We start from the raw sequence: 14,022 nt of genomic DNA, 5'->3' as shown, positions 1-14,022 counted from the left end.
GATGACTTTGTAGTAGGTCAAGACACAGCAGATGAAATTTGCGAGCATTCTCTAGACAAATAGATAAGCAAAGAACAGATTACCAGGCCGAATGATGATGAAATTTACCCGTTAGGCTTTTTATTTACTACTTAGATGGATGGAAAAGCTTACGGCTCATCTGACTTTTTTTTTTATTGCCTCGTAGGCAGACGAGCATACGGCCCACCTGATGGTGAGTGGTTACCGTCGCCCATGGACTTCAGCAATGCCAGGGGCAGAGCCAAGCCGCTGCCTACCGCTTTCAAGCCGCTGCCTACCGCTTAAAGTTAAGTTGTTATCGGAGTCCATGGACATCCACAACGTAAATGCTGCCACTCACCTTGAGAAATTAGTTCTACGTCTCAGTTTAAGAGTATAATGGTATTAGCTTCAGCAGTACCAGATTCTATCGTAAGTCGGTTCCAAATACACAGTACCTATAATTGCTGAAATTACTCTGATTATTTAGCGTGTCTAAGAAAGCTATTGTGTTTTGCTCCACAAAGCAACGTTATGAATAGATCTTTGGTCAGTTACGATATGATAGTCTGTTTCTTTTTGTTCAAGTTATTCCTATGTCTTCATAAGTTTGGGAAAGAGAACTTAACTGAGACAAGGAATGAGTTCAGGAAATGCAGAAGGAGTAGAGGTGGGATTTGCTAGACTTCACACTCGTATTTTCTGATGAAAGCAAGATTCATGCGCCTCTGATGTACTTTTCTGATGTGTTTTTACTGATGGTAGGACCTCTTGTGAGTTCGCGCGGGTAGGTACTACCGCCTCGCCTATTTTTGCCGTGAAGCAGTAATGCGTTTCGGTTTGAAGGGTGGGGCAGCCGTTGTAACTATACTGAGATCATAGAACTTATATCTCAAGGTGGTAGCGCATTTACGTTATATAATAGATGTCTATGGGCTCCAGTAACCACTTAACACCAGGCGGGCTGTGAGCTCGTTCACCCATCAAAGCAATAAATAAAAAAAATGTACAGGACTCTCTGCCTGCAAGTTCATTGGTTAAAAAGTATATTCGTATTATTAAGTTTTTTTGGTTATGTAAATTTTCCTTTGTTTAATTCATAGAATGATAGATGTAAATAGATTTTAATACGTCGTTTAAAATTAATAATGACATTAGCAAAAGGCAAAATCGAAACATACAAAAAAATAATTAATGAAATTTTCGTGTTAGACCTTGATGGAGCTTATAACATTTTGTTGTGTTTGGCGGAAACATAATGAAATAATACTGCTATTGTACAATAAGTTTTCGTAGTTCAAGCTTCCTAAACTATTATGTCATATACTTATTTGTATTGAACGGCAAGCTTAAATGTCAGAAAAATGAATATCTTTTAAATCAAAAATTATTCATAAGACGTATGTTTTGACATTTGTATGAATTATCATTATTGTTTAAGTAAAATTTATGTTTCATGTACCTAATATTTTATGTCAAATTTGTGAATTTACGAGTAGTATTTGGAAGATTAGTAAGAAGATGGAAGATATAAAAATCAGCTTTAGTAGTATCTTTCGAGAAAAAGAATACAATTAATTCATTGATTCCGTAGCTGTTCAATATTAATTTAAAAAAAGGGTAATATATTTTTATAACTTGGACGCCTACGATAGATGACCAGGATGGACAGAGTTCGGAACGAATACATACGGGGGAGCTTTAAAGTCACATCAATCATAGACAAAATGACGGAAAATCGCCTTAGATGGTATGGCCATATCATGAGACGGGACGAAGATCATCTAGTGAAAATCGCAATTAAGCTTATCAGAACAAAAGAAAGGTAGAGGCCGCCCGCCATCGACATGGTGGTCAAACATCGAAAGAGATCTTAAGAAAGCCCAATTGCCAAACCAACGATCCTAGATAACGGGAACAGGGACGGATAATAGTAGGACGCCTACGATGGGCAGGACGGGTAGTTCGAATGGAGGAGACCAGATTGTCAAGACAAATAATGTATGGCAAACCTAGGGTCGCCGTGATCGTGGCAGGCCCAAACTCCGATGGTTAGATGGCGTAGATCACGACCTCAAATAATCGGTGCCAGGAACTGGAAGGAGAAAACCTTGAACAGAGCAGTCTGGAGAGACATACTGGACCAGGTTAAGCCTGGGCTGTAAGGCCTAAAATGATAATGATGATGATGATAAAATATTTTACATAGTATAAAACAAAGTCGCTATCTCTGTCCCTATTTTTTTTTATTGCCCTTGTAGGCAGGCGAGCATACGGCCCACCTGATGGTGAGTGGTTACCGTCGCCCATGGACTTCAGAAATGCCAGGGGTAGAGCCAAGCCGCTGCCTACCGCTTAATACTCTCCACAAGCCTCGTTTGAAGAAGGACATGTCATAGCGCTCGGGAAAAACCGTGGAGGGGAGCTCATTCCATAGCCATTCCATATCCCTATGTATGCTTAAATCTTTAAAACTACGCAACGGATTTTGATGCGGTTTTTTTTAATTGATAGAATGATTGAAGAGGAAGGTTTATATGTATAATAACGTCCGTTAAATAGTGGAGAAATCAATAATAAATTACAGTTTCCGAAGCGAAGCGAGGGCGGGTCGCTAGTTAATTATAAATTCAAGGCGCTTTTTACAATCGCGAGCCGAAACGAATTTGTGCTTGTACCCCCCACTGTCAGTCCAGTCGATTCAGTTCAAGTTTTTTGACCCTTTGATAAAAATTCATTCTTAACATACAGTTCATCCCATCAAGTACCGCAGAGGTGACACAAAATTCATTAATACTAAATCCACTCAAGACATTATCGATGTTTCATGTTAAAACTCAATTTTTATAAAGATTTCTTTAGCGACGGACCCTTAGCAAAGGTTCTCTCACACAGTTTAATTTAAAATTGATATTTTATTCCATACGATGACAGCAATTTATGAGCGGGTCGAACCATGCAGTTTTGTTGAAGTTTTAATTATCTGTGATGGGTAACTTTCTTGTTAAAAAATGCTAAATAGCGTGGTTTAAAAACGTTCGTTTTTGGTACGAAGATCCTAAACTATATATTTCAGTAAATACTGGCACAAAACAACGAGTATTATAATTAGTAAATTATGATATTTGCTTAAATAAAAAAATAAAACACGTCGGTGAAACTCTTCACATAATATCTATTTCCAGCAATTGAGAAATGCATAATGTTGCAAAATGCTGACCACAAATTAATTTGGGCAACCTTAAAGTAACAGAGATAAATGTAATCAGTGACATTAAAATATTTAGGTGCCCAAAAAATAAGGAGTTTCGAACAAAAATATTCAAATGCACACATTGCGAGTGCCTTTTAAACGAATAAGCTGTTCGATCGTTGATAAAAAAATTAGTTTGAATTTGGTGTTGCCATACGACACTTCCAAATGCCCAATTAATAGCATCTATATATGAATACGTGAAGCAAAAACTTTGTATCCTTTTTACGAAAATTGCGCGGACGGAGGAGTATGAAATTTTCCACACTTATAGAGAATACAGAGAAGAAGTGCACATTGCTAATATTTTTTTAAAATAATGCATAAAAGATACATTAAATCAATAAAGAAAATATTACACACACTACATACCATGTATTTGACGCACTCACGCATGCATACTATTTATTGTCAAACTGTTGTTCTTGACGTCTGTTGCCAAATTGAGAAATATTGTTTGTTTTTGTTAATATTTTTATAGTGTAGTCTTGGCGAAATTTGCGATTATAGAAGTATAAAATACAATCATAATAGTGTACAAACTTACAATTCCAATTAATTATAGTCGAATTTCGACTACTGCGGGACCTCTAGTTTTAATAAAGCAGTAAGTCAGGAGAGTTCCTGTTGTCTCTAAAGTTTAGTTAAAAACCACGAAAAGACAATAGGTTTCGCAATAAACAAAAGTGCTTCTGTTAAATTTCGTTAGTAACTTTCACGTCAGCGTGCGCTGTATGAAAGCGATTTCAATAAGCGTTTTAGGATTCATCACACGAGTTGTTTTCACATTTCAAACATTACGTGTTTATTATAAATTCTATTTGGTTAGTCTTTTATAGGAAACAGAAAGTTTTGCTTTCTTTGCGAACAAGAAAGTGTCCTAAACTATGTGGTGCAATTTTTTTTTCTCCTACCTATGTTGATAGCCTTGAAAGGCTAGTTCAGCTTCACCCTAACATGTAGGTGAGCTCATGGGGCTCAAACCGGAGTGTTGCTAACACTGGTCCTAGCAAGCTACCAGTGCTTCGCAGAATCTACCACCGGATCGGAAACGCGACTGAGAAGATCCGGCGAGAAACTCAGTGGGCCAAAGTACTGCAATATCTTCTATCAAATCTTCATACTCAATCACATGTATTTCAGGATATTATTTCCTTTACATAGACTCGTGCTTTTAAATGTTGAAAACGAATCATTATTTTAAAAGAACATTTGGAATTCCAGTGGTTTTTGATGTATTCATAGATCTATGTTACCATTTCTAGGCAGAAACTCTAGATGGCTTCTAAATGATTCATATAAAAATTATATTTCAGAAATCAAGATCCTAATTAAAGACAAAATACTTAAATATGAATTCCTAAAAAAAAGAATGCAAGTAAAATGTCTGAATAATGTTTTTCATTTCGAAGATATCGCTTAGAAGCACTGTTCTTTGTTATTGTTACGTACCCGGCTTTTAACTTTTGTCTTTTAGTGTGAATAATAACGAGTTATCTGTTATACTCTGAAATTCAAAGCATCACCGTCTTTTAACCTGAAAATACGTGTGTTCTCCACCAGCTTTTAACCTATTTTACCCACAGACGTCACCCTCTGAGTTTCTGCCTGGATCTTCGCACGAATCGCGAATCCGATCCGTTGGTAGATTCTGCAAAGCACTGCTAGGGTCATTAGGTTAGGATTTTTTTTCAGCTGAGTTCGTGAGCTCGCATACCCATCCGCAAGAAACTGGAATAGCTTCTTAGGCTACCAGCGAATAAGTAGGGAAAAAAATTCTAATTTCCCCTTTCACACCTGAAATATTCATGGTAGAATATTTTAGGATCATCCAGCAAACCAGAATCGTGGAACCACGTGGAAACAGCGTGCCTATCGGGATTGCGATTGTAATATAAAACCACAAAGAGTGATAGGTTTTCGTGTTACATATTATGAATAGTTAATTGTCTTAATACTATAAATTGTATCTTAAAGTTAGACGGTCTTTTTAAATCTTTGTTGAAAACGCAACCAATAATGATAATATAGTATGGAGATTCTCCTCCTGGCTGAGCCCGTGTTCGCCAACCTGTCCTGGTGAAACTGGAAAGGCCTCCGGACTAACAGTAATTCTTCTGTCAAGAAAAAAATAATACAATAATAGTACTTTTGGTATTATCGAGGATCAAAATTATGCTTTGCATTGTATAATACCCAACCAACGGGACAAATTTAAGTTATAATCAAAAAAAGTTTAACTGTTTAACATAATACATACGGGTTTCTTGTATTAGGTCAATGACCATGTAATGTATTATTAGTGGTCTTTTTTTCGATCTTGCAACACTGTATTAGTCGAGTCTTCTCATCGGCCGTTTTGTTTAAAGTTTCGATTAATGAAATCTATTGTCTTTACTGGTAGTAGGTAGGTACCACCACCCAGCCTATTTCTGCCGTGAAGCAGTAATGCGTTTCGGTTTGAAGGGTGGGGCAGCCGTTGTAACTATAATGAGACCTTAGAACCTATATCTCAAGGTGGGTGGCGGCATTTACCTTGCAGGTGTCTATGGGCTCTAGTAACCACTTAACTCCAGGTGGGCTGTAAGCTCGTCCACCCATCTAAGCAATAAAAAAAAAAGCCGCCCGCTAAACAGACACTACACAAGCGCAACGTGTGAATGTGTTGAACGCGAGCTACATGGTAGGCGGAGTGGGAGGAGTTAGGTTTTATTTTCGTTACGGAATTTCTTGATTCGGTCGCCGCTCTCAAATTTCGCGATAAAAGCTATGGTAATAGCTTAAAAAATATATCTAAATAGAAATTCATCGAAGTTCATCGAACTCATTTTCGGGTTATAGAAAATGACTGTGTACGAGCGTGTTTTGTTTGTTTAAAGGCCGGAGACCGCCAAAGCTCGAGTTATCGCAGCAAACTCCAATTATACGAAACAACGAAGCCGGTAACTCGTGTCTTATCTTTTTATATTCGAGTGTTTGTTTAGACCTCAACGTATTTACAATACATAATTAAAACCTATTTTTACGATTTAATTCCGCGTTCTTTCTTGTCAGTATATTATTTACAACTTTTAATGAGACGACGTGACATGAAGCGTAACAACCTATAAATATTTGTTTGAAAAAAATGACGATAGTTGGCGCTTCAGGATTTGACCCCATACTTCCAGTTATATGTATTATGGTAGCCACATTGTGATGTCTATTGTCCTACGGCTTTCAACTCAACTAAAACGAGGCTGTGAAAAAAACACGTGTGGCACTCGGCGACTGCCGCGGTAAAGCTATTAGCATAGCATTTTTTATCAGCTTTCTTCTTCTTCTCAGTCGTATGCACTCTTGGCAGAGTGGTCGTGGTCATCACTTCGGTTGGTGGTGCGCTTCACCAGACGTCGCCATTCCTCGCGTACCGCGGCCCTTCTTGTGCACTCGTTAACGGGACCGTTTAGAGCTGCCTTTATTTGGTCGGTCGGCCGCGCGGTCTTGTACCCTCTATCATGCCCTGCACCACAAGGCGCTCAACTGAGTCGTCACCCCGCCGCGACACATGCCCGAAGAAAGTGAGAATGCGACCCTGAACGATGGAGGATAGTCGCTGCTTGATGCCGAGTTCCTGTAAAATTGACTGATTCGTTCTGAACTCTGTCCACGATATTTGCAGCATTCTTCTCCAGCACCACATTTCGAGAGCATCTATCCTCTTTTTCTCACTTTCTCTCAATGTCCAGGTCTCAGCAGCATAAAGAAAAATGGGGAAGACCAGCGCTCTTACAAGTCTGATTTTAGTGGCTTTAGTGATATTTCGATTCCCCCATATTTTCTTCAGCCTGTCCATGGCTGACCTCGAAACAGCCATACGCCGCTTGATTTCATCAACGCACCCGCCAGTGTTCGATATCAGTGCACCTAAGTAAATGTATGACTGTACGACATCGCAGTTCGCAATTTTTGTGACCTCTGGCGAGTTATTATTAGCACGGTCGACAATCATGACACTTGTTTTGTTGCGGTTAATTTTAAGTCCGAAATCAAATTCTAATTTATCAGCTTATGCAATTATAATTAGACAATAATAATTTAATATTAAAACAATAATAAAATAAGACCACGCTATATTTATAAACATTGACAAAAGCAAAAAAATTGATGTCCCCTTCACACTCATAACCTAGACCGCGCGAGAGAGAGATGGGCAGACTTTTCATGATGCGCATGCAATGCGCTTGCTTATTCGCGCGCTTATTCACAAACATGAGTGTGTTGAACGCTAGCTACATAGTAGGCGGAGTGGGGGTGTTAGGTTTTATTTTCGTTACGGGATTTCTTGATTCAGTGGCCGCGCTCAAAGCCCGCGATAAAAGCTATGCAATAGCTTAAAAAGAATCCCTTTTATTCCTTTCTTCTTTACATTGTTTTACGTAAATGTCATGTTAAATGATTATTAAGTCTTTTCAGAACAACTGACGACTTCTTTTAAAACCACAAAAGTTTCAAAATTACGTGGAAACACATATTTCGCAAAAATGGTCATTGTGGTTTCGCTTGGTTACTCTGTTCACACGGTCGTGTTTCGTTTGGTAACATTATACTCTTGCCTTTTGTTCTATAGTGCTCATGATTTGATTTTAAGATAATTATAAAGTTATAGTCTAGTTTTAAAAGTCATTACTTGATTTAATTCAAACTTACTGTCTAGATTCATACTAGTACAAAGGAATATTTTTTTGGCGCGTTAAAATAGATTAGTGACGTTTCAAGAGTGTGGCAATCTTGCGCGGATGTCACGCAAAATTTAATTCATTGTATGGTTTGCGCACATAAAAATTGATGCATTTTATACAAGTATTATAACATTTTTGAGTAAAATTATTTAATATATTATATCGATTAATTAATAAATTTTGTCGGTATTGAGTTGTTAAATAATTTAGTTACGCCAATGTAGTATAAATTTTTACCTTAACATAATGTCTCAACATTATATCCATTCACGCATTCCATTTTAAGCAATACCTTTATTTACGATCTCATTTAATTATTTGCTTGTTTATTCCTATTGGCTTAGCAAATGAAATTATTTTTAAAAAGTTTTTATTCTTAAATAGTTTTTATTCGAGGTCTTTTGTTGGCTTTGTTCTTTTTTGGGTCATAGCATTTTTGATCGATTATTTACAGTTATATATCACTCGATAAGTATAACTAACAGAATTTGGGGGGGTACAAGTAAAAAAAGACGATTCAAGGAGCCAATTTGAGAAACTACGGTTGGCAGCACTGAAAAATGATTGTCAGTTAAAAAAGCTATTCGTAGCTATTCTATCATTAGGGCACGCTACATTATTTTGAATAATAATAACCAAAATGAATCATAAAAATGAATTTATGATTATGTTACGTAACGTTAATAAAATACTTGAAATGCTCATGTGTTTATAATTAATTGGACGGTCGGATTAGCCTTCATGTATATTAACGGGTAGAGGCTTATACCGCGTGGTCAATGATATATATTTCGTAATTTAAAAGAATGAGGAACAATAATAATAATTACGCATTATAAACAATACAATAATTTTACTCGAATTCTAATTTATTTAAGAACTAGCATATTGAAAACTACTTTAATTGAGAACAAGGCTGTTTAATTGAGAAAGCAAATGATAATGGCGCTTTCCGTTCCTAATCCCAATCATAAGGCTACAGCAGCTTACTGCTGGACTCAGGCTTCTCTAATTCTATGCTATGGAGCACGATCCTCGGCTTCTCTCATCCAGCTCTTGCCAGCACCCATAGATCGTCATTCCACCTTACTCACTTACCACATAATTAAAACGTAAATCACTATGTTAATTGTCAAAAAAAATAATTAAATTATAATTTATCATTGAAATATAGCACAGGACTTAACATTTTTTCACAATTCATCTCGGCCTAAAGGATAGGGCGCCCTTCGTACTCGTATGAAGCGATGCGACTATGCCAGTGGACAAATCCCGCTGGCTACCAATAAAAAAAAAGGTACCATTAAATTTTTGGACACTATGTCCCAAAAATTACAACACTAATATTTAAAAAAAAAAGCGGCACACAGGGAGCTAGCTATTTACAGGAAAACTTAACTATAGGGGCAAGTGGTTATCATTCCTCCAGCCAATATTTGTATTTGATTGAAATTGTATCATTTGTAAGAAAATACTTGGATTTTTTAATAGACTAAATGGTAAGTGAGTAAGATGGAGTGACGATCTATGGGCGCTGGCATTGTCCAAAAAAAATTAACAAATCATTTATCATAAACCTTTATACAAATAAACATGAAAAAATAAATAAATAAAGTTTATACAAATGAACAGAAGCTAAAAAAAACGATTAATTGATTTAACAAGGTACTAAAGACCAGCACAACAGTTAGAAACTTGCGTGTTCCGTTCTTGACGTAATACATTATATTTCGTTCCTTTTTTTTTCGAAGCCCTTAAGCTGAATGGAATTCGTAATTGGACAGTTTGACGTAATATTATTTATGTTGCTTTGCATTCGTTATGTTGGTATTAATGATTTAGTAAAGTATGCGATGTGGGCATGCAATGGCGGGAAAAGTTTTGACAGTTAGGAAATTTGTTGAATTAAAATTAAGGATGCACCATGGATTCCGTAGAGTTACATTTAGAAATATAAAAAAAATGAAATAAGATGTTATAAATATTTCTTTTACTGGCAAAAAAACCGGTTTCTTCGTTTTTTCATGCATTTTTTAAAACACATCGTTCTGTTAAGATTGAAATTTCATTCATAACGTTTGTGATATTTCTTCGCATTTTCATATTGTAAAGTTTAAGTGGTGCGTTGCTTGCGATATGACCTGGCCTGTGATATTATTATGATGAAGTTAAATATGACCAATACATTTATGTGCTTCCAGTTATCAATAATGTATCTCGAATAATTTTATTTTTAAGTATTTGGATAGCGAATACGTTAATCAAACATTGATTCTATAACTTTCTTTTAACGGCCGTCTGGTGTAGTGGTAAGTGACATGGTCACTACATAAGGGGGTCGCGGGTTCGAATCCCGCCAAGGGAAGATATTTGTATGATAAATATAAATGTCTTTTCCAGGGTTATGGATGTATATTAAATATTAGTATGTGTATAATAAAAATCTTACATTTATTTCCGTTATCTGGTACCTGTAACACAAGTTCTTTACGAACTTATCACGGGACCAGTTAACGTGGCGTGACTGTTAGTAATTATTTATTTATTTATTTATTCTAGCTATAGCAGTAGATAACAGCAAACCCAATGACGATTATTGACCAAGCCTTACGGACAATTTGGTACAGTAGTATATGAAGTCGTACCTAACAAAATAATTTAACATCAAGCTATTCATGAGCTGTCGATCGTTACTGTAATAAAATAATAGCTAAATAACCGTTTTTTTAACTTAATTTTGCTATATTGTCTCCCAGGTCTGATACAGTAAGATTGACTTGAGGACTCCACAGCTCACGTGTTATGGGAGCCCATAAGTATCCTAATGTGATCGCTGTCAGAGAAGTCCCGATTGCATTAAATTATAACAGCCACCCTAATTTTTATAGTGAAACGTACGACTAGCTGTTTTACAACACAAGCAGACAGGATAAGTTGTATGTGTGCACGCGAACTCACCCATAAACGACGCATTAGTATTTACAAACACACACACAATTTGAGAACTTAACCGTGTGATAAGCTTGATCTCAGCTCTGATAAACGTGTGCTGAAAAAGAAATTTGAAAATAGTACATACAAATGCAAATTTTAAAATGTATTCCATCGCGTCATTGTTTCACAAAGGTCGGACGCGGAAGCCAAAGTCGCTTAGTAAAAGGAATGCAATTAAAAAAAACATGTCCTCCATTAGCTTAAATGAAAATAATATTTTTAAAGTGTTTTTATACTATTTTTATTTGAGTAAATTATGTAGGAAAATCGACAGCGAGCTTGATATTTAGCAATGAAAAAGTTGACGTAAAATACGAAGAATAAATAAATAGACTTATAAAATTCAATACCTATATTTCTATTTGTTAAAACTTGCAACTAAAATTTTGTTACTATGCTATGCTATATACTTTCTATGAAAATTTAGAATATATTTAAACAAAGTCTCTTGCCGGTAAATCACATTGCTTAATAAACAAATAATAAGTTGTAAAAGTTTAAGTTTCTTTATTGTATCTAATGACTTTTTTTTGGTCTTGGATATTGTTGACAAATTAATCAATGTGATGTACTAATAAAAATAACATTTATACATATAGAGTTTTTTTTTAAATATTTTCCATTATAGGTAATATGTTTCGGGGAATATCCCATATCCTCCAGGAAGTCTGGCTCCTCCACCAAAAGGCTTCTCAATATTAGTGTCCCGTAATACCGCTTCTGAGAAGAGACATTGTCCTTACTTGCCCCGTACAATGACCCCGAACGTTCGAGGTTTGTTTGTTTATGCTTATGTTGGCAGGACTGAGAGGAAAATTTTTAATCTATGCACGTCAGGGATAGGGCGTCGGGCTTTTTGTTGTTTTTTTTGACGTTTGACATTTGTAATGTTTTCGTCTTTTGCCTTTTGTGATTTTGTTTAAGATAACAACAATGTAAACATATAATGTTAGTCATGTTTTAAAGTAATCTTTGAATGGCGGTTTTTATTAGATATTAGACGGTTTTTATTTGGATGATCATTATTTTGGTTATTGACGAAATCATTGAATGGCCAATCGGTAAAACCCTGAGGCGTTTATATTTCGTTAACACGGGTAACTCGATATGAGATCGCTATCGAGAAATTATATACAGCTTCGGCTATCAGATGGGGTGAAGGCCACGCGGATCGTCGGACTCCCCGTCACTTCCGATTGAAGCTGCGTGCATTCAGGCTGCATGCCGATTTCGCTGAGCATGTAGGTATTATATACGGCTTTACCTACATGGTATTACAGCCATCGATATCGATACCACAGGCTTATAATTCGATTCTAGTTAGAAATAGTTTTGTTTTCACTTTCTGTTCTTGTTTATACCATAAGAAGTATTTTAATGACTTTTTATTAAAAAGAAATAACATAACGTTTTTATGTAAAATAACATAATTAATTGATTTTATCGAACACTGAAATCCGATTGCTAGTATGCATGAGACTATAATATTTATAAGTCAAAATAATTAAATCTAGTAATCACTACATAGTATAAAACAAAGTCGCTTTCTCTGTCCCTATGTCTGTCTGTCCCTATGTATGCTTAAATCTTTAAAACTACGCAACGGATTTTGATACGATTTTTAATAGATAGAGTGATTAAAGAGGAAGGTTTATATGTATAATAACATCCATTAAATAGTGGAGAAATCAATAATAAATTACAGTTTCGGAAGCGAAGCGAGGGCGGGTCGCTAGTAGAAGAATAAAAGTGTTTACACAGCCGTGAACATAGACAAATAAAATTAAGCTAACAATTTTTTTTTTTCATACAGATTAACAATGCTACAAAAATTATCACGTGACTTATTTTTGCCGCCAGGCCGTCTTGCGTTCCCCTTTGAACAGCGTACAGCCATTAAAACGACCGAAAATTCAACCTCATGTCTCAAGTTGGCGGCATGACGTTGTGATAACCATGGGCTCCGGTAGCCACTATATACTAGACAAGTCGACTATATCTATCTCATTAATGTAATAAAAACGTATTTATCTATGGAAATCTGAAGATGACTATGTTCATTTAGTTTTATAATAAATTATACTAGAAGTTTAGAATGGTCCCCTCATTTGTGCTTTGAAGTTAGTTCAAAGGTTCATAGCATCATAGTCTGTGAGGGTTTATTGGGCTACCTTTACAGTTTAAAAAGCGGTGGGAAATCTATTGTAACATTATTGAAGTTAAATATTCTTATGATTGCTACAAGGATAATATAGACGTGTTTAGTTCGTCCAATTACGATAACATTCGCATTCATGAGCATTTTTTTATTAAGTCGAATTGGACCTCGGAAGCGTAGATCGTTTGATAGCATACTGCCTCGACGTGGCATTGTAATAAACTTATCTCGATTTCACGGAACTCAATCGAGTTGTACATTCGATCGAGTAGCATCGGTAGTGGTTATTTAATGTTTCGTTAATTAGTCGATTAGCGGTCATGTAGCGTGATGTGATACTGCTAAATAATCTCGTTTTATTTTTAAATATATTTTAAGAGGTTTTTATAATCGTAGCGTCCCCTTAAGATTATGTTCGCAATATCTGGTTCGCAAATACATACTGTAAGTGTTCCGAGGGATTTGTTCAGCTTATAAATAAAACCTATTTTGAATTGTTTTAAATATCCAGGTCAAACAACGCAATACTCGTAAAAAAAATTAAAAGTACATTTACGCTTTCGCGCGTTTTTTATTGTCATTATATTGTTTCTGAAGTTTGGAAGTATTCACGTTTATTCGTAAAACCAGTTTTGATAACAGCTAGTTGAGTTTCTCGCTCTGGTTGAAGTTGTTCGAAACTCCATTTTTAATTCTAAAAATGAAAGCAGTTTAATAAAAAAAAAGTAAATTCAAATAAGGATTAAACTTTTTAAGTGAAGTTACGAGATTATTGCATCCTCCTTGGTCCTTGATTAGTCATGTTAATCGGACGTCTTGGTCTTGAAGTCGTCGTGACCTAAAGGATAAGACGTCCGATGCATTCGTATCTAGCGATACACCGGTGTTCGAATCCT

At 35.9% G+C, this 14,022-nt stretch overlaps 1 protein-coding gene and 1 long non-coding RNA gene across 9 annotated transcripts in view; one reads left to right on the top strand and one right to left on the bottom strand.

The window, feature by feature from the left end:
* The window catches only part of Adamts-like (A disintegrin and metalloproteinase with thrombospondin motifs like), a 179,209-nt gene that overhangs the window by 49,894 nt on the left and 115,293 nt on the right, over window positions 1-14,022 (top strand). Inside the window, exon 1 of one of the 8 annotated variants that reach the window (XM_062674159.1) lies at window positions 11,916-12,209. Coding sequence (XP_062530143.1) covers window positions 12,190-12,209 — 20 coding nt within the window. The 5' untranslated portion in view covers window positions 11,916-12,189. 8 annotated transcript variants of the gene reach the window in all.
* The window catches only part of LOC134200745 (uncharacterized), a 188,368-nt gene that overhangs the window by 160,846 nt on the left and 13,500 nt on the right, over window positions 1-14,022 (bottom strand). The window lies entirely within an intron of this gene.

Source organism: Bombyx mori, chromosome 20, assembly GCF_030269925.1.
Source record: "Bombyx mori chromosome 20, ASM3026992v2".
NCBI lineage: Eukaryota > Metazoa > Arthropoda > Insecta > Lepidoptera > Bombycidae > Bombyx > Bombyx mori.
Note: the sequence above shows the minus strand (reverse complement) of the source record. Positions and strands in the feature narration are given on the sequence as shown.